Source organism: Oenanthe melanoleuca, chromosome 8, assembly GCF_029582105.1.
Source record: "Oenanthe melanoleuca isolate GR-GAL-2019-014 chromosome 8, OMel1.0, whole genome shotgun sequence".
Lineage (NCBI taxonomy): Eukaryota > Metazoa > Chordata > Aves > Passeriformes > Muscicapidae > Oenanthe > Oenanthe melanoleuca.
The window spans coordinates 11,522,888-11,549,813 of NC_079342.1; the positions used below are offsets into that span (position 1 = coordinate 11,522,888).

A 26,926-nucleotide genomic window follows, 5' to 3' on the forward strand; every position below is an offset into this window, starting at 1 on the left:
TTCTGTGTGACAGAATTTTTCTCTTTCTTTGCAACATGTTGATATCTCAGGTTCTCCACTGTCACCAAAGCAGTTGTGCTACTTTGAGGATAAGTTGAGTCTGTGTAAACCATCTTCAGTGTTTTGTGCCAAAGTGCAGTGGGATTTTGTACTCAAATGTTTTTGTGATGATGAGAAGTCCCCAAGCTTCAGTCATTGTCTTTACTTCTTAGTTTGGAAGTTTCCCAGAATGCGTTCTATTTAGTACTGTGCCTACTCCTGAGATGCTTTGTAGTTTGGAGTCTACAGTTTGCTTGCAACAAGCCTATCTGGTGATGGACAATTTCTTAAATGTGAGTGTCCTCAGACATTCTAATCTACTGTTTCTCATGTAATTTTTTTGGTTTGTTTTTGGGTTTGTTTTCAGAACATATTGGGAACTGGTACAATTGCCTCAAGTGCCCCAGTTAGAATCTGAACATCTGTATTTAGTTACTGCATTCTAAAATCTAAGACACTTGCTACTTTAAAGTTTTGAATTGTACTGTTCCACAAGGATTTTCAGTCCCAAAAATACAATACTGCTGGAGTTTACAGCAGTATAAATTTGGTTGAGTTGGAAAAAATATTCTGTTCAAATGCCTTTGAGACTTGTGCAATGGAATTGCATTGGTTTGTACATGAAGTACTGAACAGAGAGCTTAATCATAGAATCCCTTAGTTGGAAAAGACTTCTAATCAGGTCCAACCGTTAACTCAGCACTGCCAAGTCCACCATTAAACCATGTCCCTAAGAACCACATTTGCACATATTTTAAATCCCCTCACTTATGGTCACTCCATCACTTCCCTGGGCAGCCTGTTCCAATGCCTGTTCCCATGAAGAATATCCAATCTAGATCATGTCTGGTACAACTTGAGGCTATTTCTTCTTATCCTGATACCAGATACTTGTGTCATTCTTGTGTGTTGCATCTTGCTGCATCTGCATGAGTACAGTTTCAAAGGCCAAGTCATGTTGAGTCCCTGCATCAATATGGTTCCAGTGCTGTAAAGCATGATTTCCTGGTATCTTATATGAATCAGGAGCATTGGCTTGTGTCCATTCCATCATCTGCAAGGATGCACAACACTTCTGCACTTGTACTTTCTGTTGTGTGTTACTTGCACTGCAATAATATCCCAGTGCTCTCCTCCGGACTAGACCACAATTTGTTACCTGTGTACAAGACACACTGTTTTGCACTTAATCTTTTTATGATGCATCAGTAAATATATTATCAAGCATTGAATTAGTAAATTTAAAATCATAAGGCTTAAGGCAATGATCATAAAAGTTGAAATGGAGAAAATATAAACTTTGAAGAATGTATGCTTTCTACATTAATGCAAGGAGAATAAACTTCATTTTTGAAGAAAGATCAGTGCATGAACTTGTTTCCCCCTCTATCAGTATAGATCACATTCCTGATAACTAACATATCATAAAGAAACATTTTCTAGTTATGGTATGTTTCAAAACCAGGTTGACATGAACCAGAGATCAAACAAATTCTGTATACACGGACCTACTTTGAAAGAGCTAAGGATCTGTAGGGTGTTCAGATCATATAGTCTGCAGAAATTTAATTGGCATATTGTTGCTGTTTAACTCAAAATGCACAGCACAGCTACAGTAGGGAAGATTATTAGAAATAACTGAGTAAGTAGGCTGTCATCCTAGGAAAGACAGTTTCAAATTAACAGAATTATCTTTGGAATACATATGTGTCTTGGCCCTGCCTACATTAAGTCATTAATCATACTGGCTAGACCCCCCACACTTTGCATATGGAACACATTGCTGGCCTTAAACACTGAGTTATTTTATTCCACCTTTAATCAGTATAAATATAATAATTAGGATGTGACCATGGAAAGTGAAGATGAAGTTTTCTAGAAATATTTGGATGAGCATTTCAAAGAGAACAGTACCTAAAATATTTGTTTCTTTTGTTTTGTTTTTTTTTTGTTTTGCTGGGGTTTTTTTCCCAAACAAAATGGAGTGGACGCAAAGCTAAGAAAAGTAATTCCCATGAGGAGGAATCAGACACATAGTTGGTAAGTGGCCATAGTGTCATGGTTTCCTCAAATCACTGTTTGCCAAAATAATAAACCACATTTGAAAAGATATAAACTGTCTTCTAAAGAATAAGTGTAAAACAAAATGTGTTCTAAAAATTCATCATGCATCAGACCGGTATTTTCAAAACTCACAAAATTTCTTCTGTTCCTTTACTATGGACAAATATTTATTGTTTTTAAAATGAAAAAAATTATTTTAGGAAAATCTATATATTTCTTAGTACACTTATCTATTTAAAAGAAGAACTCTAAAAAAAATGTTACTTTTCAGGAGTTCTGATTTTTTTTTTTTAATTATAGAATTATAATTTCCAATCCAAAGCAAGAAATCTTGCTGATAGGAAACATTTTCAAAGGGCATGAACCAACAGAAGATCTGGAATCCAGATGTTAGCTGTATAGCTGTAGACAGAAGTGATTCATAATAATTTAAAACAAATAGCTAATAAAATAAGAGCATTTGTTGTACTTCTGTTGAGAACTGACTTCAACAAAATTGCTCTAGCTTTAAAAAATCCATTCTATCCCTACCTTTAAAAAAGTACATTGTTGGAATCGACAAGAGGAAAATAGCCAGATATTTTCCAAAACAGTGGTTGCAGATATAACTTTCAGGTTTGTCATCTGCACAAAAGCAGACTCCACAGACACTTTCCAATGAGATGTTTTTTGTTTCATTTTTAAGGGAAGCAGGAATGCCTTGGCTCCTAGGAGGTACCTTCCAAAAGGGTAAATATCACTACAGCATTAATCTCATTTTCTTTCCTTCTGTGTGTATCTTATTTTATCAGCTGAGCATTTGAGATATATATATTGAGATATATAGGAATTGTAAAGTATCAGCTACATGAACTATAAAGTCTATCCTTAAGGATATCTCCTTTGTCTATCTGCAAAATTGCTAATGTCTCTGTAGAACAAAATAAATGTTTGTGCATGACAAGGTTTGTTCAAGGTGGAGTTGTAAATGTGGAATGTGCTTGTTTTGCTAATTTGAAGCATGAGACTAATACTATACATAGTGAAAATAGTTCTTGGTTAGTCTATACCTGGGGGATTCATCTCTTAAGTGATGAAAAATGCAATAAAACCAAAAAATGTATATGGGTAAGAAACTGAAAAAGGGAAAAAAGGTAAAAAAGTACACCACCTCACCATGAAAAAAACCACCAATAGTGCTAAAAATATTTTATTTTAGCCAGATACAAGTCCAAGTTCAGGAGCTAAACTCGGCGGAGCAGCATGTGTCGGGGGCACACACGGGGGCAGGAGCAGCTCGGGCTGCGCCCCGGGGAGCAGCGCCTCGCTGCAGCGCTGGCACAGCCCGGGGCGGACACGCAGGGCGCAGCAGTGCCACGGCCCCGGGGAGCCGCGTTTAGCTCTCGGAAGAGCCAGTCTTGCAAACACTTACACACGTGAGCAACTTCAGCTGCCACAAATCGACTTCTTCACCTGGTTTCAGTTTTTAAGGGGTGCTGCATTTTATCCTAGCCAACGTTTGATAAAATGGAAGAAACTCCCCTTTTCCTCACCTAGGTAACTTCTAGGTAACTAGTTACTTTCTAGGTAACTGCATTTTTGCTGTATTTTTATTTTACTGGAAAAGGTTGCAGGTATAAACATTTTTTTTTAATTATTGAGTTTTACAATTTCTTTAATAAATGAATGATTGCAACCACCTCAAGCACTGATAAAAATAATGCAGTTCAGGAGTTGTGATTTCAGGCTTTCTAACATTTCTCACAGATTTCTGCCATGAGGAAGGGTGCTTTTTAGAGACCAATGGTTTTTCATGTCTCTGAAATTGTGGATAAAGCTCAACAAAGGAAACAGAGAGAAGTTATCCCCGATCGTGAGTTCACTTGCATCTTCCTGTTTTCTACACTCAATTTGTTTGTCACTGATTTGTTCAGTTTGTAACTTCTGAGAAAATGGAATGTTCTAACAGCTCTGTATTTAGCAAGTATGAGAATTATTCTGTTATCATATGGATCACTGACCAATGTCTGGTGCTCATGATTTTCTAGTTGTGTTTTTCTGGAACATGCAAGTTTATGACTTAGTATGTGATCTCCATGAGCTGGAAAGACTCAAAACATATGGCAGATCAGATGTTAGGCTTGGGGAAAATCAAAAATTAAACTGTCTCAGAGCAGTTGAGAGACTGCTTTGCTATATATTTTATGTGATTTGTGTGTGTGTGTTGAGGGAGATGTCACCTAGGGAAAGGAATCGAAGAAAAAAATAGCTTTAAAAAATGAACTGTTTGTATTATGGCTTTAAACATTAAAGTCTGGTCAGCTAAAAGCAGATGTTGTGAACTAAGATGGAAACTTGCCTGAGGCCAGAATCAAAGAAGGCATTCACTAATAGTAAGAAGCAAAAATGCTTTCTGGTTTCAGAATTTATTGTAAGCAAAAAATGAATGCTTACTGCATGCTTGTAAGCACATTTTCCCACTTTAATTCAGATTGCTGAATAAGATTGATGGCTTCAGAATCTAATTTCAGACAATGGGTTCATTAGCAATCCTGATTGTATTCTAAGTTCCTTATAAAATCTTTTGTTGTTCTGTGCTGGCCAAGATCCTGTCATGTTGGAAGTAGGAATGAAGGGCCTCTCACCTTTGGCTGTCTGTAATTAGATGGGGAGGTGAGTTAAAGCATCTAAATGTGTGGTATAAAATTTGGAATATTGTAATACAAACCAATTCTGATGCAAGTCTTTCAAAGGGAAGAATAAATAAAGGAAAGGCCTGAATATACACTGGATAGTAAAAATGAATGTAGTATTTCCTGCATTGAATTCCTAATTGACCTGGGCTTGCACAACTTGAGTGAACACACTTGATGTAAATATGCACTATGTCTAACAATTTGAAATGGAAAGTTAAAAATTAATCAATATTTTCAAGAAAGAAAAACAAAAAAGTTGATTAAATAAAAATTATTTATGTTAAAATCAATCAATATTTGAGAAAATATTCTCCTTTTCATCTATTTATGTATGAGGAAATACATATTTACAGTAGCTGCCTCTATAGCATTTGTTGAATGTCATGAAGCTTTGAACCAGCTTAAAATTTAGATTGTCTTAGACAGTTGTGCCATTTATTTAAAATTTGCTAGTTCAAAAGCTATGCTCTAATGGCAAGTCCAGAATTTTAAGTTGCAGTATTTCAGGGGGGAGAGGGGTATGCAACCTAATTCTGCATTTTACAAATACTTTGTGATATTCTTTCAATTCATATAATTTGAAGAATTTTGTTGCACAGTTTTGAGTAGAGAGGAAAAAACATTATTATTATCAAAAGTCCACTAAAAGGATGAGATTCTTTTCTATCTTTATTTCTTATTGTAAGAATAATTTCTCTGAGTCGTATGGCTCAGGAATCGGCTGCCTTTTCTAATTTACATGAGGGTCTGAGCGAGTAAGGACTTTTCAAGAGAGCGATTCTCAGTAAATCCATGTGTGGACAAACTCTAAATCCAGCACCAGTGAAGTGTCTCCACCTTGCTCTCAGGCAGTTTTGATGGGGAATTTAGGCCCATCTTTTGGCAATAGAGGATTTCCGAGCAGGGGCTTTGTCAGGCGCTGCGGTGCCGGGCCGCCCCTCAGAGGGAAGGCGGCGTGAGGCGGGCCCGAGCCCCGGAGCGGCGCCGAGCCCTGAGGGAGCGCCGGGCGCGCACAGTGCGGCCAGGCCGGGCTGCCATCACTTCTCGCTGGCTCCGCTGAGGCGGCTCCAGCGCGGCTCCCGCCGCCGCCATTTTGCCGGAGCAGGCGGCGGGAGGCGCTGTCGGTGAGGCGGGAGCCGCAGGTTCTCCCTCCTCGGTGCAGGGAGCGGGAGCCTGGCTATGAGGGGACTCTGCACACCGGGCAGTTCGGTTTGTCTGGGACTGCGCCCCTGAAGGTTGTGCCCTTCACTTTGGGCCCCTGGAGAGAGCACTGTGATGAAATACGTGGTCTGAGGATTAGTTGTAGGAGGAAGGTGAAAAGTAAAGTGGCTTCAAAACCGAGCAAATTCTCTCGTGGCCTGCAGTGTTTGTAGTAAGGTGTTTGTTAACGCAGATACATGAGAGAGGTCTTTGCTCTCAGGATTTGGCAAACACCTCTCAGTAAATGTGAATCAGTGGTCTGTGCTGCTCCTGCAAACACCTACTCCCTCATTCTGCCATGTAGAATATGCATTTTCCCTGTGGAATCCCAACAGCATTGAGCGTGTGGAAAAGATGGTTTGTTTCCAGGCCATCCTGGAAAGGTTTTGAGTTCCTCCGCACCACACCCACCCTGCCTCTTTTGCTTTCTTCTTTTCCTTTACAAGTCTGAGAGACTTTTCACTGTTTCCCAGCTGGAGCAGGTGGGTGAATGCAGAGCTGCATAAATGAGTGTGTTTCTTTTAGATTTCACCAGTCTCACAGAATGACCATTACATCTCTTATTATTTTTATTTACGTTACTAAGCAATTAGGATTAATAGAGCTGGTCAAGGAAAAAATGACACAGAGAGCAGAGCGGGGGCCTGGGAGATCAAACATTGTGTATAACAAAGGCTGCTCAAGAATGGGAATTATAAATCCAAACTGTTTAAATGGAAGTTGCATAATCATATATTCATGATTCCCTGTCTGAGGCAGGAAAACCATTTCTTGCTGATGTGCAGTATTTGCAGCTCCTTGAAGCTGATGGAGCAGAGGTTATTTACCTGGATAGGCACTAATACAGATTATTGCTACTTCAATAACAACTTGATTAGTGCTCCAAGCCTGAGAGCTCCTGCTTTAGATTACTGACACTAAAAGCATGGAGGCAAGATTAAAGACCTTTGTTAGATTTATCAGTGTGATTTCTAAATTCTAGCTTTATTAATGTGAAGGGGAAAGTAGCAAAACCTGGCAGTGAGGGAGTGGTAGAAATTGACAGAAGTGGTACTGCAGACTTCCTGTGTGTAAAAGGGGCATTGACAGATTTTTTGTTTGAAGTTCTTTACTGTATTCACACGCTCTATATTCTGGTATTACAAAATGCTTTATTTCTGAAATTTGAAATGGCTCTGAAATATTTGAAGATTAACAGATTCTGTGAAAGAATTGTTTTTAAAAATTTTTGATTCACAGCTGACAGTCTACAGTAATTAAGTAGACCTGAAGCATATTTGTAAAGCACTCTTAAAGACCCTTTTCATATGTTACTGATGAGATGCTAGAATACAAAAGAAGTGTCACCTTTAGTTTTGTCTCTGTAGATGAAGAAAGCTTTGCTTTGTTGTTTTACCTCCAGAGTTGGCCTTTATTGAACTTCATTTGTATTTTACCATTTGCCTCAGTGAGTCTGAGATTTTTGACTCGTGAAATCATCTGTGTGATATTCTTTTAGTAAGATCTTTGCCTTTTAAAGTTGTCCTCAAGCAAAATTAAGAGCTGTAAAACTTCTCAGCAGAAACGCATAAAGAAACATTTCTAATGCCTACAGATGGTGCTAAATGAAAAACATTGAAATTATCTGGAGTATTTTTAATACTTATGTATACAATAAATAATTTAAAAATAATCTCTGGTCCTCATGTTTCAGAACAAACCTGTTAACAACTTTAAGGTGTTAGGCCCATACTCCAGTTATCCAGGTAAGCACTTTGCATGTTTAAAAAAATCTCATTTGCTTGTAAATTAAAATAATCGTTGGGGTAACAGTATAATTTCATTTTTTTAGATGACAGTATAATTTTGTTTTGCAAATACTTGACAGACTCTGATCATAACAAAACAATTGCAGAAAAAAAAAATACTGGCATTATATAAAATAATCACAGAATATGCTGAGTTGGAAGGGACTCTCAATGATTTTCGAGTCCATTTCCTTGCCCTGCACAGCACCATCCCCAGGAGTCACACCCTGTGCCTGAGAGCATTGTCCAAACACTGGTGCTGGTGCTGTGACCACTGCCCTGGGGAGCTGTTCCAGTGCCCAATGATCCTAAACCTCCCCTGGCACAATTTCAGACTGTTATCTTGCATTCTGTCACTGTCACCACAGAGAAGAGATCAGTGCCTGCCCCTCCTCTTCCCCTCATGAGGAAGTTGAAGAATGTGATGTGTCCCCTCAGTCTCCTCTTCTCTAGGCTCAATCTTAGCATTATTCCTAGAATTTAAATACTTCAACATAAACTTTATCTGGATCTTCACTCCTACCCGGTTTTTCTTCCCAGATATGTCACAGTTGCTTCAAGTGCTGCCTTACAAGGCTTTTTTAACAGAAGTAATAGGAACCACATTTTATCAGGAGAGAGGTTCTCTATTAAGGAGAAGAATTATTAAGAAGGATTAAGAATGCAGTCAAGAGCTATAAAAGAAAACAATATAGAAATTAAATATTGGCACTTACAACTAATAAACTTTGTATTGCTTTAGACAGGTTCAAGTTTAGTAATTTCAGTTGTACATTTCTTGTGCCCTTTGCAGACTAAGGGACTTCACATTTGATCTAAAAATGTTCAACTCTGCAGACGTGGTCTTTTCACTGGATAATTTATTTTATGAAAAACCAGATATGAGACAAAGGTAAATCTTTATTATTAGCCACATATAATTGTTTTCCAAATGGAATAATTTTACAGCAGTGGTTTGTTTTTTTTTTTACTGATAGAAATGTGGAGCTAGAAATTTCTAGGTCCATAACTCAGACTTTGAAATTATTCTCTAAGGACATTCAACAATGCAGGTGTATCTTAGAGCTGTAAGAAATAAAGGTTAACAGAAGTTTTGCCTCTGTAATTTTATGTTATTAGAAGTCACATGAATATGTTTTAGCAGGAGAAACAATAGGTTATTTATGACTAGTGATTTTGTGCTAGTTGTTGTGGAGGGTGCTTAAACAACTCTTTTATCTCACATTTGTGTGTATTTAAAATAGGTGTCTGGAAAATGAAAAGCGTAAAACTTGGTTCATTGCACCTGCTCCGGCTATTGCCGAAATTCCAGCTGCAGAGGAGTTACAGAGGGAACTGGAAAAAAACTCAGCCAACTCTAATATGGGTAAAGCATCGCAGAATAGAATCTCAGAATCATTAGAATGGTTGGAAAAGACATTTAGGATGATCAAGTCCACCCATAAACCTAACACTGCAAAGTCCAGCTAGACAGTAATACTTGACATTGGTATTAAATTACTCAACAAATAATTAGCGTGACAGATCATTCCTCTTTTGCTGTGAAATATGAAATATTCTAGGTATGCGAGTAGAGACAAAGAATGCATTTGAGTTGAGAATGATGGTGTTAGATGTGCCAGGAGCATAGCACTCCTCTTTAGGCGTATACATGCTGCTGGTTTTCTGTACAGAACTGGGCAAGGTAAGATGAATAATCAAAATTTCAGTTGCTGCACATTGTTTCACAAAGCATTGTAACACAGTGGGAAGTGGCTGTAAGAGCATAATATTGTCACATGGATCTGATGGCCTATCTCCCACCCAAGGAACACAATGTTCATAGGAAACTCACTTTTTTTCTTCCCTTTTTTGGGGTTTTTATCAAATTACTCAGGCAGCCAAATTTGAATCTGCTCATTAATTGCTGCTAAGTGGCATATTCCTAGACATTCAAGATTATCTTAAGGAGAAGTATTTTAAGCAATTTCATTCCTTTATCTCTGCCAACTAGATTTGTGCATTTTTTAGCTGCTGTGCTGATTTATGATATTCTCTATTTAGGAACTATACTAAAACAGAAAAATACTTTATGCAAGAATAACTGCATTAAGAGCTACTTATTCAAATAAGTTTTTTGATGTTTGTAGAGTTAGAACTCTTGGGCTGTGTCACAAACGGGCATTGTAAATTTGAGTTTCTAGATGGATGATAGTGAAATTAAGACAGCAAAATAGGGCTGTTTTGTTATCTTGTTGCATTTAGTTGCTTATTTTTGTTCCTGCCTTTGCCTTCGTCTTGCCAACAGTGATGCTTGCTGATCTGGTCACCCAGATCAGGACACTGATTCTACTGAGAATTAACCCTGCAAAATGTGATAATTAACCAAGAAGGTTATGAAGCCAGCCTGTTACCAACATCAGGACCAGTTTTGACTCTTGAGATTGCAATGTTTTATCTCAGCTGTTTGTAGAAGAACTTCAAGCTTGGTCATAGTCTCTTTTTTTTTAAAAGATCCTCTTTATTCTGGGACAGGGTGAAGAGCTCTGTCATACAAACTATTTTGTAGTTCTGAAGAATAGTTTTTATCCTTGACTTTGCATAGGAAGGAAGAAAAGGGACTTTATAACTTTTTAATTGACAATGTATGCGTTAAAGTCATTAGCATAAGTCATAAAGTTCTTGCAATAAGATAGAAATGTTAGTTTATATAATAGATGTGAATTTGGCTGATTCTGTGTGAAAGATACTTGATTAAATGACTATGAAAAAGAATATGAATATTAATGAAATAATAATTTATAATTTTTGTAGGAGGGAGAACGCACGAGAAGTTTATACAGCAATGTAAGAGTAAGACAGAGGAAGTAAATGAATCATCAGCACCTGTTCACTTTGGCATAGCCCCTGAAAAAGAAGTCTTGCAATTAAGTCTAGGAGAAAGAGATAAAATTAGTTTTCAGCATGAAAATCTGAAAGTGGTTTCATCTTTTCTCTCCTTTGATGAAAATAAATCTAAAAGAGTAATAGATTTTTCTCAGCAACTGCAAAATAAAGCTTTAATTGAAAACAGTGATGATGAGAGTGTCCATTCAACATTAAGAAAAAGGTATGTGTCTAGTCAACTCATTTAATTTATCTCTGTCAGAATCATTATTTTACATAAATCTGTTGAACACAAAGTTTGGGATCCTTCAACTGAAGGTACTTTAGTAGGCTCCAGATGGTAATTCTTTCAGTATAAGGAAAAAACCGTTTCTTTTTGGCAATATTTTAGTTCTTTAATTAAATGTGTCCTGAGCTCAGCCTCATTCATGAAAAAAGTAAGCATCAGGTTTGTTGCTTAAATTTTAAAGAAATTTTTCAGTAACAAAGCTTTTGGAAAATACTGCTCTGTATTCTTTATCTGCATGGTGACAAGGAAGAAGGCTGAGATCATTTGCTTTGCCGAGCAGAGGTCAGGCAGGCAGGAATACCTTGAGCAGTTCTCAGTGAGATTTCAGTGCTGCCTGGGAGGAGAGGTTTTATCAATAAACTGCTCCTCTGTGTCCAGCTCCTCCCATTCCTCAGAACCTGCATGTCTCTACTGGTATTAATGATGCAGAAATTCAGAGTTCATCTGCTGTTAGGAATCAGAGCCCATCTGGACAGGCAGTTTATTCTTTCAGGTTCTTTCTGGAATGAAAGTAAAGTTAAAATATATCATGAAAGGAGTCTTCATGTCAGATTACATAAAAGTTAGATACAATTTTATTACTTATCTTACAAGTTCTGCTGCTGATACAAATGTATATCTAATATTTTTCAAATATTAAACTCTAACATTACAATAAGCTAATGAAAATTCTGGATCTTTTGCAGCTTATTTAAAAAGTCTGACAATATGCATAAAAATACAGAATTTAAAGCTGCTTCTCTTGATGTGAAAGAAATTGGCACTTACTTGAATACAAGTGAAAACATGAAAGAAATGACAAAAGAAGGATTTTTGAGAAATAATCATCATGCTCCAATAACTAAAGACTCAGATTTTACTTTGCATAGGGTAAATAATAAGGAGATTGTGTCTGAAAATGGAATTAAAATTCAATCATTTTCTAATGCTTCAGAGATTCTGGATATGACAGGTAATTATATTTACTCTATTTCAAGAAAAATAGTCCATTGTCTGTCTTTGGTATATAATGATAAAGGGTATCCAAGATCTGAGGTAGAGTGAAGAACTTTTTCCCACCAGCTCAAGATGAGATAATTGGCTAAAATTGGTAGTATGTATTGCAGTCCTGTGGAACTTAATTGTGTTGCTTTAATATGGACTGGCTAAACAGTTTATGAAGAAGAGTCACATTTTCAGAAGTGCTAAGTCGTGTAAATCTATTTGAAAATGTCACTTCACATCCCCTCAGCAATTTGAAAAAAAACAGCCTTGTCCCTTTGTGTGGTAAAGAGTTTCATTTTCATTTGAAACCAGAAATTGAAAATTAAATGTTTATATGTGGTGTGGGTCCTATTTGTATGTTTGTAGAAATAGATTTTAAGTAGGAGATAACCTAAAAAATTGGGAGAAGTGGTGAGATTTTAATGAAATTTTAAAATACTTGGTTTAGAATTTAGAATGGTTTAGAAATTATTTTTGGCTTTTAATAGTTTTTAACTAAGTGCAGTTTATTTCTAGATTTTAAACTTTTTGGGATATGACACATCCGTGGAATGTACCTTGTGTGCCTGACTAACTACTACAGAAATATGGAGTAGAAGATTAGTTCTAGCAGAAAAATGTAGGCCAGAGTGGTGGCTTAGGATAGGACTTGAAAACAGGTCAGGAATGAAAAGTGTGATTCCTATCTGGATGCCTTATGAGCAGTGGTGATTCCACTTGTGGGTGAGGTTGGGTGTGGATGAGGGGACCAGCAGCATTCACCTTGCCTTCTGCAAGAGTTTGTGTAGAATCACCAAGCAGTTGAGAAACCCCATCCTCCACAACATTCTGATACCCCAGGAGGGCAGGAGGGCGTGGATCAGCAAATGCCTGGTGTAAAAATGGTTGGCCAGGCTCAGAGTGATGGTGAACAGCTGCAAGGGGAGTACTACAGGGGTCTGCCCTGCAGGAGGGGATTGCTGGCAGCAACATCATGAAATTCAGCAGGAGCAAATCCACAGTCCTGCCCCAGGTAAAGAGAAGAATCCCTAGGGTTCCTCTGGGATGGTTTGACTGAGGGCAGCTTGTGGAAAAGTGCCCAGGATCTGGCAAGCAGCCTGCTGAACTTCAGTGAGCAGTGTGTCCCAGCACTAACAAAGGCCAACAGCATCCTGGGCTAGGAAGTTTAGAGGAGTGATTATCCCTTTCTTGGCACTTTTGAGACCACAACTAGATACTGCATCAAGTTTTGAGTCTCTGGTACATGCAAGACATCCTTAACCTGGAGCGAGTTCATCAGAGGGCCACCATGATGACCTTTTCCAATGATGAGATAATGACCTCCCTGTCCTATTCCATCATCTCCTTTCTATCACCTGGACCTGGCTGCAGCCTTGAAGCTCCTTACAGAACACATATCTTGGGATCAGGAAGATATTTGTCATGGTTATTGGTTGAAAATGAATCTGATTTTATACATGCACTATTTTTACTTCTTTAGGAACTACAGGAAGAAAATTGGAAATTTTGAGGGCTGTTACAGAAATACGTATCCTTTGCCCGATCAGAGTTTCCTGATTTTATTACAGTGCTTTTACATTTGCAAAATTATAGTGTTTAATTTATAGCCATAGAAATTAATGCATTACATTCTAATAGTTTCAATTTGTAGCATAATGCTGGGAATCAAATATTCAATAGATGTTTATCCTTTTGGCTTCCAAAGCTAGAATGAAAAAAACACAACTTTTAGATCATTCATTCCTAAGAAAGCTTATTCTTATTTCAAATGTTCAAATTTTATCCTCAAAACTTTACTTTTAAAATATAAAATGTAAAATTGTAATTTGCATAATATGTATTTCAGCCATTTTCTACAAACACACATATATCACCATGCACTTTAAATGAAGTAAAAATGAATTATTATTTAGGCTTATTAGGAAAACTGAATCTTATTTCTGTCCATTTTCTTAGAAGAAAATTAACTTCACTTATTCATTGTTGATCTGTACCTATGTTGCAGTGTGCCTATACTTTAAGCAGATTTTACCATAATTTTCTTTCTTTTTGGCCCTGCCTTGAACATGAAATATAATTGAGCATTCATCTGTATTTATCAAACTTCTGGGTTTTTTACATATACTTTAATATTTTGTTTTTAGGATCCTCTTAAATGGTAGATTAAATATCAGGAAGAGGAAGTGTCTAAATTTAGGCATCTTAAATTCATGTACATAGCTTTAAAATTTTAAATTTTAATTTCTAAAATGAGTAAAAATTCCACTATTATGACTTTACCAATTAAAGATCATTAATGCTTTTCAGTTTGAAAACAAATAACTTATTTAGAGCAGGGATTTTAAAAAAGTTTTTTTTTTTTTTAATCCTTATTTTCTTTAGTCTAATGTTATTTGCTTATCTTTACCCATTTTCAACTGCTTTTATTTCTTGCTTTACTCCTGTATCTTTTCTTCTGTATCTTTTTCCTCATTCCATGTTGCTTAATGTAACATGGATCTGAGGCCTTAGCAGTTCATTGTTCCTGTTGCTGTGGGTGTCATACTTGGCTGTGTGCTCATCCTCAGCCTGATGAGATGGTCACAGTCAGGCTGCTTGTGTGGCTGCTCTGCAGGTCCAGACAAGGATCAGCTGATTTGTCTGGAGCTGTAACCTAACAATGCTCTCTTTTCATCTTCTGCATATTTTAGATAAGAATGTTGTCTGAAGAACACGCATTATTGGCAACTGAAAAATATCTTTAAAACCACAGTCAGCACTATGTGATAATAGGTGCATTTTTTTGCTACTGTTATGTCTGGGCATACAGTGTTATGCTAAATAATTTGTGTTGTATTACAAATATGATGTGACCACTGATACCATAGATAGGCTAACAGCAGTGTTCTGCACGTTCTGATATCTGGTTTGTCCCTTGCAGCTTCACATTCCATAACTGTGTGCTCTTCCATGAAGCCCATGCCAGGGAGGAGGTTCTTGATTATTGGTATAATCCTGAGACCTCTCAAATAGGTTGTGGTTTTTCAGTGATGCGGAATATATGGCACACCAAGAATCTAAACCTACTGAATCATTAATAGGTTGCTTTTGGATAACTTTTTACAAGCCTGTGAAATATTGTGGTATGTTTTAAGTTTGCATTTACATTGCAATAACAAGATGCATTAACATTCCTACAATTTTATAATTTACTAGTATTTATAATATATAATATATAATTTAGAATTTCTAGTATTTTAAATTCCTTAATGCTCTCAAGCAACCCAATTTAGAAGTATTTTTAAGGAGTTCCCGTATTTTAACTATGCACAGTCAAAAGCTTTGGACGATGTAAGTATGAAACATAAACTGCAGCTGCAAGTAGTACTTTGTAGATAAATTTAAGTGGTACTTTGATATTCAGAACATAAAAGGGATTAGAAAACTATAATGTATCTAGAACCTCTTCCTGGAATAGTTTATCAGGGTTGTGCTTATCTGGGAGAAGAGAAGAACTTTAGAAGAACTTTAAAAAGTGTTTTTATCATAAAATATATTTGTGTGAAGATGATAATTATATTTACACTTATGCATACAGATTAGTAATATATTTGCATGGAGGAGGAAGAGTGACTAAGTGACTGAGTGACTGACTGAGTGACTAAGTGACTGAGTGAGTGAAGGACATGGGGGAGTGACACTGCAGAGGAGGAAAGAGGAAAGACTCAGTCTTGTCAGAGGAAAATGAGGGAGCCTGACATGGACATACCTGGCTTCTAAGATGGTGGAGGATAAAATGTGTGGGGAAGAAGCATAGTCATGCAAACCTTTCATTTGTCATTACTGAAAACTTAACAGGACTTGGCAATTCTTTTGTAGCTTTTATATACGGATAGGAACTTTGTGATTTGTGCTCCGACTGGCTCTGGAAAGACTGTAATGTTTGAACTAGCTATTACCAGATTACTCATGGAAGCCCCACTGCCTTGGTTAAATATTAAAGTTGTTTACAGTAAGTATTATGCAGCTTTAAACATTTTGGTGACAGAGCATAAAATGTCTTTCTGGGAATGCAGAGTCTGGAGTGAGTCTAGGAATAATATTGAGATTAAATACATTATGATATTGCAACCTACTTCATTCTTTAAAAAGTTAGTTTAGTATTTATTTGTGGTACCATTGTAACTATTATTAGTATTTAGCAGCACTGTGTAATTGTAGTGCTCTGCATTGCCTATACAAATAAAAATTAGAAAATCTTGTAGCAGTTTGTCCTCCAAGAATGCGGGATGTACACAAAAAGGTAAGGAGAAAGCAAAGGAAAGTAAAACAAATTCTTAGTGCATGGTTTCTGGCTGATACTATCTTTTGTATGGCTGGCTGTTGCTCTGAGATGAGGATCAAATTTTCCAGTATTCACTTACCTGGCAAAGTTTCCTGCTGTTTTCTGTATACTGATTCAGAGGCACAAGAGCTGTGATCCTCATGAGTTTAACTGATTTGTGTAGAAATATGAAAATACTTGGAGGTAGTTACACCAATTACACTTTTTTTCTTTCCTTGCTGGAGAACTGAGTTAATATAATGTAAAATTGATTAAATTGGTGATTTTGTCTCAGTTTTAATTTATTTGTACACTGATATGTTATTCAGTCTTGCTATTATAGGTTTCATCCTTATATTTACAAAAGCTTCATATTTGGTTTTTTTTATTCCATTTTGTTCAACTTCTTATAAAAAAGCTATTGTTGCTTTAGAGTTTACTGTGTTTTATAAACTGATCTTTGAAGCAGACATGCTACAGATTCTCTGTCAGCTGAATGAGGTTGAGTGTACGGTAATAGTTTCCACTTGCCTTAGAATTGATACAACTTGGTTGGAACTATCAGTAATGAAGCAGTTACCGGCTGGTGGAGTTATATCTGCTGACCTTTCCAGATTCCACATTGATGGAGAAGGAGACTTGTCAGTTTTCTGAATGTGGTGATGATCAGAATGAAGTGGTAATCACACTGTGTCACTGCTGGTGTGAGTACTGGTGCCTGTTCATCAATGGCCCCATGTCTGAGTATTAGCTGGCAGTTCTGTAGAGTTGTTTGCCAGTAGCTTTACGTCGAAGGGCTGGTGACTGTAGTTCCAGGAGCCATCACTTGCGTCTTGCATTCTTGCATTGCTAAAGATGATTAGTTTTGTGATTTTGTGAATTACTTGCTGGTAGCTTAATCAGGTTTTTGGAGCTAATTATTTCTCTGATACTCTTATGAGATTTTAAATCTCTTTCTGAAGCAGAGACTGTTTCTTTAAATCTCTCCGTTTTAGGGATAATTTGTGAGCAAATATGCAGAAATCATTCATATTCCAGTGCCTCTAACTAACATAATCATTGCAAGATCTATTATACTAGGGCTGTTTTCAAGTCATGCATTGATTGCCTCTTTCACTTAAAACACTGCCTTTTCCATATAGATTAATCATCCAGTATAGCCTTACATATGTTGTTAATAGCAGCCCTTATTGAGAATTACATCTGATTTCTGGAAAACAAGAGTCTGCAAAAGTACAGTGTGTATCCTCAGGGGAAAAAAAAAATTAGATTGTTTTAGGATTCTCTTCATGAGAACCAGCATAAGAACTGCTACCTGTTGTGTTATCTGCTTTGTATGACCCTACACTTACCTGTACATTGATTTTGATAGACTACCAGAAGAATTGAAAGTCTGTCTCTTGCTCTTGAATGGTTTCTCACTTATAATCTCTTTTCTCTCTGAATACAGAGTACTCAAATCATTCTTAACTGGGAAAAGGTTGGTATTTGTATGATCTTCCATTAGAAAAGATGTATTTCCTGTGGTTTTTTCCATCTGTGAGAAAACCTTTGATAGTTGAATGATTGTTTCCATGTGGCACTGCAAAGAAAATCAAACCCAACAGGATAAAGGATTAAGAGAGAGCATAAATAATCTTAATTAAAGGGTTGTGTTTCTGCTTGCTGATGGGAAGAACTAGGGCCCAAAGCTCAACATTGTGCACATAGAGTAGAATAATAAGGACAGTAACTCCAGTTACAGATTTTATGGTTCTGGAAGCAAAGCTGAAAATTAGGGAAATTAAATTCAAGAAGGCATCTTACTAAAGAAATTAAATGCATGCATTTCTAATACAGTTGTAGATTTGGTTTTCCTGATTTAATTCTCCTTATTTGGTGTTGTCTTTAGTGGCTCCAATAAAAGCTCTCTGCAGTCAGCGTTTTGATGATTGGAAAGAAAAATTTGGACCTATAGGACTCACCTGCAAGGAACTGACCGGAGATACACTGATGGATGATTTATTTGAAATACATCATGCTGACATTATTATCACTACACCTGTAGGTTTCATTCTGAGTTCTTACAAGAATTTAGAATAAACAGACATTAGCAGTCTTCTAATTGGATGCTGCAAGGACTGCTCTTTTTTTTTTGGTAATACACAGTACTTTTATGATCCCTTTGTTTGTCTGCACACTGCTGTGCCCTCTCTCAGTTCATATAACAAAAGTTAGTAATATAATAATGTGCCAGATGAAACATAGATAGCATTAGCTTAAATTCATTTTATTATTTCTGTTTAAAGATTTATTGGAGTTTAGGCATGTCTCCATGTACTATAGTTGTGGCGTATGTTCGCATTTAAAACATCTTTCAGCTTCTGTTGTTGTTTTGATGTGTTGGTTTTTTCCTCCAAGGAAAAGTGGGATAGCATGACTAGAAGGTGGAGAGACAACTCTATAGTCCAGCTTGTGCGACTCTTTCTCATTGATGAGGTAAGAAAATTAATGAGGATTTATGCACTGCTTTTGTATCTTTTATGAAGATAAAAGGAAGCTTAGAAAATATTACATGTATTTAGCAAGTGTCCAGATTGTAACTGGAAAATATTTAGCACATCTTTTAAAATTCTTGATAGGTACACGTTATAAAGGATGAAAGCCGTGGTGCAACTTTGGAAGTTGTGGTCAGTCGGATGAAAACTATTCAGTCTTCTCTTTGGCGTCTCTTAGAGGAGCATGATACTGTTCCTCCCTTGAGATTTGTAGCTGTTTCTGCAACAATCCCAAATACTCAAGATGTAAGAGTTACATTTTAACTGTATTTTGATCAAAGGAGTTGTGTTTTATAAAATTTATCTGGAATTTCAATTTTAGATTGATAGCAAAATAGTAATTTTTAAGTTGTCATCTGAAGACAGCTATGAGGCTGCTGCTAATGTAAGATTACCTTCAAACATATGGAAACATCAGCCCTGTATGGACATGCTTCAATTTTAGATTTCTGCTTGTTATTTCTGCCTCTTACAGATCACAACAGACTTGAGATTTCAGTCCAAATTATATTGGTCCTTCAAAAAGCAGAACCTCATTTATGATTTTAAATGATAAAAAATGTGTTAATAGTTTACACGTGACAAAAGCTAAGTTAATTATTCTGTGATGCTATTAGAGCAGGAGCACGATTAAAAGAAGAAATTTATCTTTTCTGTTCTACTTCTTTTTTAAAGATTGCAGAATGGCTTTCAGATAGCAAGATGCCTGCTGTATGCCTGAAAATAGATGAGGATCAACGACCAGTGAAGCTACGCAAAATTGTTCTTGGTTTTCCTTGCAGTGACAATCAGACAGAATTCAAATTTGACTTAACTCTTAACTACAAGATAGCTAGCATTATACAAACATACTCGGAGCAAAAACCAGCACTTGTGGTACAGCAGCTTTTTTTTTTATCAAGTTTGAAATTGTTTCTTTCTTAAAGGTGTTGATTCAAAAAATATCTTTTATTTATAGTTTTGTGCCACAAGAAAAGGAGTACAGCAGGCTGCTTCTGTTCTTGCAAAAGATGCTAAATTTCTACTGAGTATAGAACAGAAACAAAGGTATTTTTCTATTTAAATTGGAAATAAGTGTTTGTAGATTTCAGTAAACCTGTAATATCTGTGAAGAAAGCTGTTGAGCTAATACAGTTTCTAGCAGAGGGGTGTGTGATAAAATCATCATCACAGTTGACATTATTTTTGGTAAATTGACACTTTTCTTGGAAAGTTTTATTTACTTCTCAGAGTTTTAGGATACCTTTCAGAAAGATTAAATTGTTTCTCAAAGCTGCTTTCTAAACATAATAACACTAATTCGTATGGTTCTCTGAGACCTTAGAGTGCAAAGATTAAGCATATGAATAGTTTAATTGGATGTGATTTTACAGGTGTTTTAAGTTAAGCCATAAGATGTCTTTGCTTTATCAGAGACTGTTAATAAATACAGCAATATTAACTATTATTCACTTCAGGGTTGTCTAGTCATGGAAGCTGCAGAAGCTTCCTCCTGACTTTGGGCCTCAAATACTATCTGAATTGCCTTATGTGAACAACATATAAGGATTGTACATTGCCACTTGGAAAGATGAGCAGGCTCAAAAAGCTACAATAGCTTCCCCAGAGAGTCAGTCTGTTCCCTCTGTGAAGATGGGAAAGGTGGTGGTTGAAAGTAACCAAATTATGCATATTTTTTAATTTGGTTTTTTTTTTTTCCGGTTTTTTTTTTTTTGTTTGTGTGTGTTGCATAGATTACAGGGGTTTGCAAATTCATTGAAAGACTCCAAACTGAGAGGTAATTATAACCTACTACTTCTCTGCTCTGTGATTGAATATTTCCTTGAGAAATCTTAGTTAAATGATGTATATAATAATTTCATTATCAGACCTTTTAACATATGGTGTGGCTTATCATCATGCGGGTATGGAGATATCGGACAGAAAAACAATTGAAGGAGCTTTTACTGTTGGAGACTTGCCAGTACTTTGTAAGTACATTTAACTTTGAGAGCCAAACTGTCATTTATGTATCCTGAGAAGATTGCAGTTTGGAAGTGGTAATATTTAGTGGTTCTATAGTTTTCTTAACCTTTGGAAGTTGTGAAGACCAGGTAAAGGTGTTTTTGTGTTTCTCATGCACTTTTACCCTGTGAGCCTACATATGCACTGCTACTAAAGACCATAGAATTTCTTTTCACCACATATAGAGGTCATCCCCCTCCTATGTCCATATAGATCTGTCCATTTCCATGTCCATTTTCTTTTCCTGCCATTGAACCCTCCCACTGAGGTGGAGCTCTATGCTAGTGAATCTTTCCTCTGAGTTTCCAAGATGTTTTCTTTGTCTGGGTCCTTTGCTACTGTGGCTTCCCTGAAGGGAATTATCTATATTTTCGCATCTTAGGTGGGCAGGGTATTATTTTCAAACTGCCATGCAAGGTTTTGTGACTGATGGGGAGGTCCCTAAGAAATGTTCCATCTGTTATGTGAAATGAGAAGGGACCTGAGATATGATTGTCTCATCTCATCTCATCGGAGCTTTCTTTTTCTGTAAAAAAACATCCAGCCCCTATGGGGATTTGTCTGTCTGGTTCATGTACAGCACTAAAAGATTCATGGATCTTTTTTCTTTCCTGTTGCAACAATCATAAGAAAAAGTAATTTCTAATTTTAATTTTCATTTCATTTCAAGAATTGGAAACTTCATTAATCCTTTTTTTTCCTAGCAGAATAGTAATATCAATTGGGTCATATGACTGGCTTTCTGTGTTGAATTCTTGCCACCCCATATATTCTTCAGAGAAAGTGAATTAGAAAACATGAGTGTAAGATTACTTGCCACACACTTGATTGATGTTTTCTGTGTGAGTGTGTATTGGTAAAGTGTTGTAATAGTATTAGTTGTGATTGTGGTTTGGTACCATGGGTATAAACAATGCTAATGACTGATGACTTAAATATGTCTTAGAGATATTGACCACTACTAAGCAAGATGAAGTCATGATTGTATTCAAATACCCTTGAAGAAATAAGATTACTATTTCTTCATTGTGTGTGTGTTGTATTTAATGTGGATCATAGTCTGAATTATCTCCAAATATAAAGGAATGCTTAAATAAAAGTATTCGGGATGTAATTTGTTAAAGAACTTGTAAACAAATGAATGCTGATGATCAGATACAGAGAAATTGTTTTGCAAGTACCTGTTTGTAATCTATATCAAATTCTTAGTGGTGGAGAATGCCCATTGATTCCACTAGAAACTAAGAACTCTTAGGCATCAGGAGTTAAGTCACCTATTTGCTGCTTGTTTAGTATCTGACAGACATTTTGATGGTGTTCATATACTTTGATCTGATATAGTTACTACTAGCACCTTAGCCATGGGAGTCAATCTACCTGCACACCTGGTGGTTATAAAATCCACAATGCATTATGTTGGAGGAGTGTTCCAAGAGTACAGTGAAACTGATATTCTGCAAATGATTGGGAGAGCTGGAAGGCCTCAGGTAAGTGAATGTTTTATTGTATTGATGCTATCTATAGGCAGATTAGTAGATGCTATTCTTGTCAAAGAAAGTGCAATGCCAGTAATTTTACTGCTGCATTTTGTTTTTAAAGGGTTATTAATGCTTAAATTACTCCTAGGTAGCTTTTCTGTTGAGGAAGAAATGTTTGCTTTTGTATTGTCCATCAAAAATTACTGCTTCACCTTGCAGTGGAAAAAGATCTGAAGATTACATTTGGGTTACATAGTGAATGGGGATTAGAGAAAAAATAGGAAGCTGTTATGCAATAGCCATTTCAGACAGGATTTTAAGAGAAGAGTTTTAGTGGATTCAGCAGGTATGTGATGCGTATTCAACTGTTTTTTTTTTTTATTTATTTCTAAGAACTGGAGAGCAGCTTTTATTTGGGTTTTGTTTTTTTCAGTTTGACACTACAGCTACAGCAGTTATTATGACTCGTTGCAGTACTAGGGAGAGATATATACAGATGTTAAATGGTGCTGATATAATAGAGAGCAGGTAACTAAGTATTTTTTTATAAGACTCTGTAGATAGTAGCAAAACTTCATAGTTTCTACAGTATGCGTTTTTCTTCACATGGGTTTTGGGATATTTCTTCGTCTATTTAGAAGAAATCAAGAAAGAACTAAGGAAAATAAAACCAAGCTTTTCAGGAGTTAATGGTCTCTTGTTATATCAGCCAAAAGAATCTTTAGAACATCTTAAGCTCAAAAAAAAAATAGTTTTAGATTCCTGTTTGAAAACAGTGGAAGCTGAAAGAGTATTTATTGCTAAGACAAAAAGCAGGAATTGATCACAGACCATATCTCTGAATTTCTATATGATAGAGTCTGGAAAATACTAGACCTATATTTGTTGTTAACATATTATAACAAGAAATGTAGGAAAATTAAGATATTAAAAGGTAAAATATAAAATTTAATTTTGTTAACATTTAATTTTTCAAATATATTTAGAATATCAATAGCACAGAATGTCTATGCTGCAATTTTTAAATGTATGTGACTTTATTTTCTAATAAATGTGAAACTTCAGAGTTGACAGTTTATTTTTGTTTGCTGGATATTTGCCATAATGAACAAATTACATTATTGACTACTTACATAATTTTTACTGTATTGTATCAATTTAACTGATTACAGTGAACAGTTGTGGTTTGAGGGGAGGGGTTTGTCTGGTTTTGTTTCTTCAAAAAATTAGCTTTAGCACTTTTTATTGCCCATTGGTAAATGTCCTTAACTTTTGTTTTTTTGCACTAGCTTGCACAGGCACCTTGTTGAACACTTAAATGCAGAAATAGTTCTGCATACTGTCACGGATGTCAGCGTAGCTTTGGAATGGATACGATCTACATTCTTGTACATTAGAGCCTTAAAAAATCCAACTCATTATGGTTTGTTTGGTTTTATATTTTTAATTCATCTAATTATGACACTAGGATGTGTTATGTCCATATTGCTTTTTTCTATCATTTCCTTTTGGACCGTAATTTCAAAATGTGATGAAAACAAGATGTGCAATGTGGCCTGTAACATTTTGTTCTTTAACATAAGTAGTGGGAGCTTTAAAAACTATGAAGAAGCCATTTACAGATTCATAATCTATTTCTTTTGATCTTAGTATGTTGGACCATGTATTAATGCAGTATCAAACCATATTGTATTTTTCACTGCTAAATATGTAATCTGCTAAGAAAAAGAATAGTATTTCAGTTTTTTCGAGAATAAAATTTCAGTTATCTGAATTCCAGTGTCTTCAATTTGTCTTGTCCAGAACATTATTCCAGTCCCTGGTCCTGACCATGTCTTTGTTCCTGCCCACTTGCTCTACACCTGATACTGAAGTCATTGAGTAATTGCTGGAGACAATGTTTAGAAGGATTTAGAGGTGGGACTGGAACATAGTACATCTAGGACTTGAATGGATGTTACAATTGAGGTGGCTTCCTATATTCTAAAATAAGAGAACTGTACCTGGAAGTTGCTACTGACATTTCTGCAACTTTTAGGACTCTGATATTTTATATGGGGAAATGTCTGCAGCTTTTACCTTTGCACATCTATTCTAAAAGCTTCTTAGTGATATTTAGATAGTTATACCCTGTAAGACTTCTGACTTGCTTGTAGTATAATAAATATTCCCACATTTTCATTTTGGGGTATTTGTCTGGCTCCTAAAAATCAGCAAATCAGTTTTGATGGGTAGTAACATTGAGAAGGAAGTATATAATAGTATTAGGTTAAAACAGCTTTTGTCTTTTCTATAAAGGTTTTTCATCTGGATTAGACAAAGTTGGAATTGAAGCAAAATTACAAGGTAAGTGGCTTTTTAGCTTTTTTTTTTTTCAATAAAACATTACTATTTAGGGCAGGTTCATTCATATTTATTATCTCATCCATTAATTTCATTGGATACATTTGCAGAACAAATGCAATTTACTATGATGTGTTATTGATTTTATTTCATTAGTAATACTTTTGAAATACTATCAGTACATTGTAACTGGTAGAAAAGCTTTTCTTTCAAGGCCTGTCTTCAGGAACACAGTATATTTGCTACCACTTAAAGTCTCCAAATGTGAGAGACATTGACTCTGACTTGCGCACAGTGAAAAGAGGAATACTTAGCAGTAAGAAAAATTGCTTCTTTCAGTGGTTTTGTATCTTTTCCTTTCTTTTACATCAGGACTTTTCTACTCTTGCCATATAGGTTGAAAGAAATAGAGGGAATGAAGCATGATACTACCTAAATAAGCCTTTTTGAGAGAAGGCATGGATTAAAATCATCTGTACGGATAGTGCTAGAAGAATTCAATTAATGATTTTTCGGTGTGGATTATATTTCCTTGAAACTCTGATGTTAAAAACTACCTTTTTTAAAAAGTTCTTGGAGGAACTAGCTCCTCTTCCCTGCAACATGAAAGATTTTGTATTAATGTATATAGTGTTTTCTGATATTTCATATGTAAAGTGAATAACTTCTGATTGCTAAGGGAACTACCTCTTTGAGTGCTGTTCTAACTTACTTTTAAATTCTGAATATTGCCTTGGTCTTGAAAAAGAGAGAAAAAAAGCATTTTGGTCATTCTTATGCAGTTACACAACACAACGGGTTTAGTGAAATAAACACCAAAAAATGAAAAAATGAAAATTTCTAATGAAGGATTCATGAATACTTGTGGGTATTTGAAATTTGAACCATTTAGGTGTTAACTCTGTAGCAGAAATATTTTGTATAAGTACTGTGGGCTCTCTGATCTGTCATTCAAAATTGAATATGGCAACCCACATTCTAGCATGTAGTTTCTTTTCCTTTGCAACTTTTGCCTTACTGAAAAACAGTTGGCTTGTCCTGTATCAATTATCTTTGAGTGACTTTTCCAAGTCAGAAGTTAACCACTGCCCTTAATAGAAGCAGGATCATATTCCAAAACCTTTACTTGAGTTCAGTGGAATTAGTTGGGTATACATTCATTGCAATTTGATGGTGATGTTTCTGGTTTGTACATAGATAAGGTATTTTTAGTACATGAAGAAAACATTTCTCAAATTTTTGACAGAACTGTGTCTGAAGAACTTAAATGATTTATCATCTTTTGATTTGATCAGGATGGATGAAGCAAATAATTTCAAACCAACAGGTAACACTTTTTCAAATAAACTAATTTTCAGAAGTGATGTAGAGATGGTAGTGAACTACGAAGGGTCTCAACTACCCTTGTGACCCATCAATGAGTCCACAAATGTAGTAGAGAGTAGAATCTGAGGGATTGTTTGAGTAGAATTTATGGACAAATTTCTTGACCAAGTAATGGATGTTCATTCTCTTAATCTTGTTTCATGAATAGATCTTCTCTTGTTGTTGCTGAAAATTTGTTGCAGATTAGGACAAGATTGCAGAACATTGTGACAGGATAATTGACTGTGGCACAGTGAAATGAAGGACAGGTTTTATCAATAGCTGCTCTTCTCTACAGTCCTCTGCTAGAGTGCTTGGCTTTTAGCAGCCTCAGTTTGCTGCCTGGTGTGTTAGTGTGACTTAATCTCCATTGGAGAGAACTGCCACTGGCACATGGTTCTTTCTGCCGCTCCATGATTGGGTCAGCAATGTCCATCAGACAGCTGGGGGCAATAACATACTGAGTAGTGGGGGTAAATCTCACAGAGGCCTGTAATAAGAAAATTAATTTAATTTTGTGGCTTAAAAATCTCCAAGCCATTACAATACACTTGGTATATTTCTTTTTTTTAAGGTATATTCTTCTTTTACAGATACTGGAAGATTAATGGCATGGTATTACATTGCATTTGATACAGTGAAGCAGTTTTTCTCAATTAAGGGAACTGAGACTTTAAATGAATTGGTAATTTGACTTTTTTAAAAAAAATTACATTTGTTCAATTGGTTTTAAACAATCTAAGAAAAGAAGCATAAGGTGTTGTTTATTTTAAAGACCTCAGGCTTTGTTTGTATTAAGTTTTAGAGAATACATCTAATTAAATTCTGTATGGCGTATTTTTGAGGCATTGTACTTTGAGATCTTTTGATTTCCAACTCTTTCTCCCCTCACTAATCTTGCTTATGAAGATGTAAAGTTGCTGAAGCTGTTCTGTTTGTGTATTAAACATTTACTCTTTTGTGGTTTAGTAGTCTTTTTTGTTGCAAAAAAGA

At 35.8% G+C, this 26,926-nt stretch overlaps 1 protein-coding gene and 1 long non-coding RNA gene across 2 annotated transcripts in view; both read left to right on the forward strand.

Annotated features, from left to right (window-relative positions):
* Positions 1 to 1,949: 1,949 nt before the first annotated feature.
* Positions 1,950 to 3,693, forward strand: LOC130256450 (uncharacterized). The gene is made up of 3 exons (XR_008841116.1): positions 1,950 to 2,079; positions 2,789 to 2,832; positions 3,302 to 3,693. It is a non-coding gene; the product is annotated as an uncharacterized LOC130256450 (long non-coding RNA).
* Positions 3,694 to 8,539: 4,846 nt separating this feature from the next.
* HFM1 (helicase for meiosis 1) overlaps positions 8,540 to 26,926 on the forward strand; it is a 33,030-nt gene continuing 14,643 nt past the window's right edge. The window contains exons 1-20 of the mRNA XM_056498110.1: positions 8,540 to 8,657; positions 9,010 to 9,131; positions 10,559 to 10,853; positions 11,606 to 11,871; positions 13,384 to 13,431; positions 15,163 to 15,233; positions 15,762 to 15,894; positions 18,098 to 18,249; positions 18,607 to 18,684; positions 18,828 to 18,989; positions 19,419 to 19,619; positions 19,702 to 19,790; positions 20,477 to 20,520; positions 20,612 to 20,713; positions 22,089 to 22,234; positions 22,659 to 22,753; positions 23,515 to 23,648; positions 24,524 to 24,571; positions 25,815 to 25,895; positions 26,527 to 26,618. Of these exons, the coding sequence (XP_056354085.1) occupies positions 8,587 to 8,657; positions 9,010 to 9,131; positions 10,559 to 10,853; positions 11,606 to 11,871; positions 13,384 to 13,431; positions 15,163 to 15,233; positions 15,762 to 15,894; positions 18,098 to 18,249; positions 18,607 to 18,684; positions 18,828 to 18,989; positions 19,419 to 19,619; positions 19,702 to 19,790; positions 20,477 to 20,520; positions 20,612 to 20,713; positions 22,089 to 22,234; positions 22,659 to 22,753; positions 23,515 to 23,648; positions 24,524 to 24,571; positions 25,815 to 25,895; positions 26,527 to 26,618 (2,430 nt within the window). The 5' untranslated portion in view covers positions 8,540 to 8,586. The remainder of the gene's footprint in view (positions 8,658 to 9,009; positions 9,132 to 10,558; positions 10,854 to 11,605; positions 11,872 to 13,383; positions 13,432 to 15,162; positions 15,234 to 15,761; positions 15,895 to 18,097; positions 18,250 to 18,606; positions 18,685 to 18,827; positions 18,990 to 19,418; positions 19,620 to 19,701; positions 19,791 to 20,476; positions 20,521 to 20,611; positions 20,714 to 22,088; positions 22,235 to 22,658; positions 22,754 to 23,514; positions 23,649 to 24,523; positions 24,572 to 25,814; positions 25,896 to 26,526; positions 26,619 to 26,926) is intronic.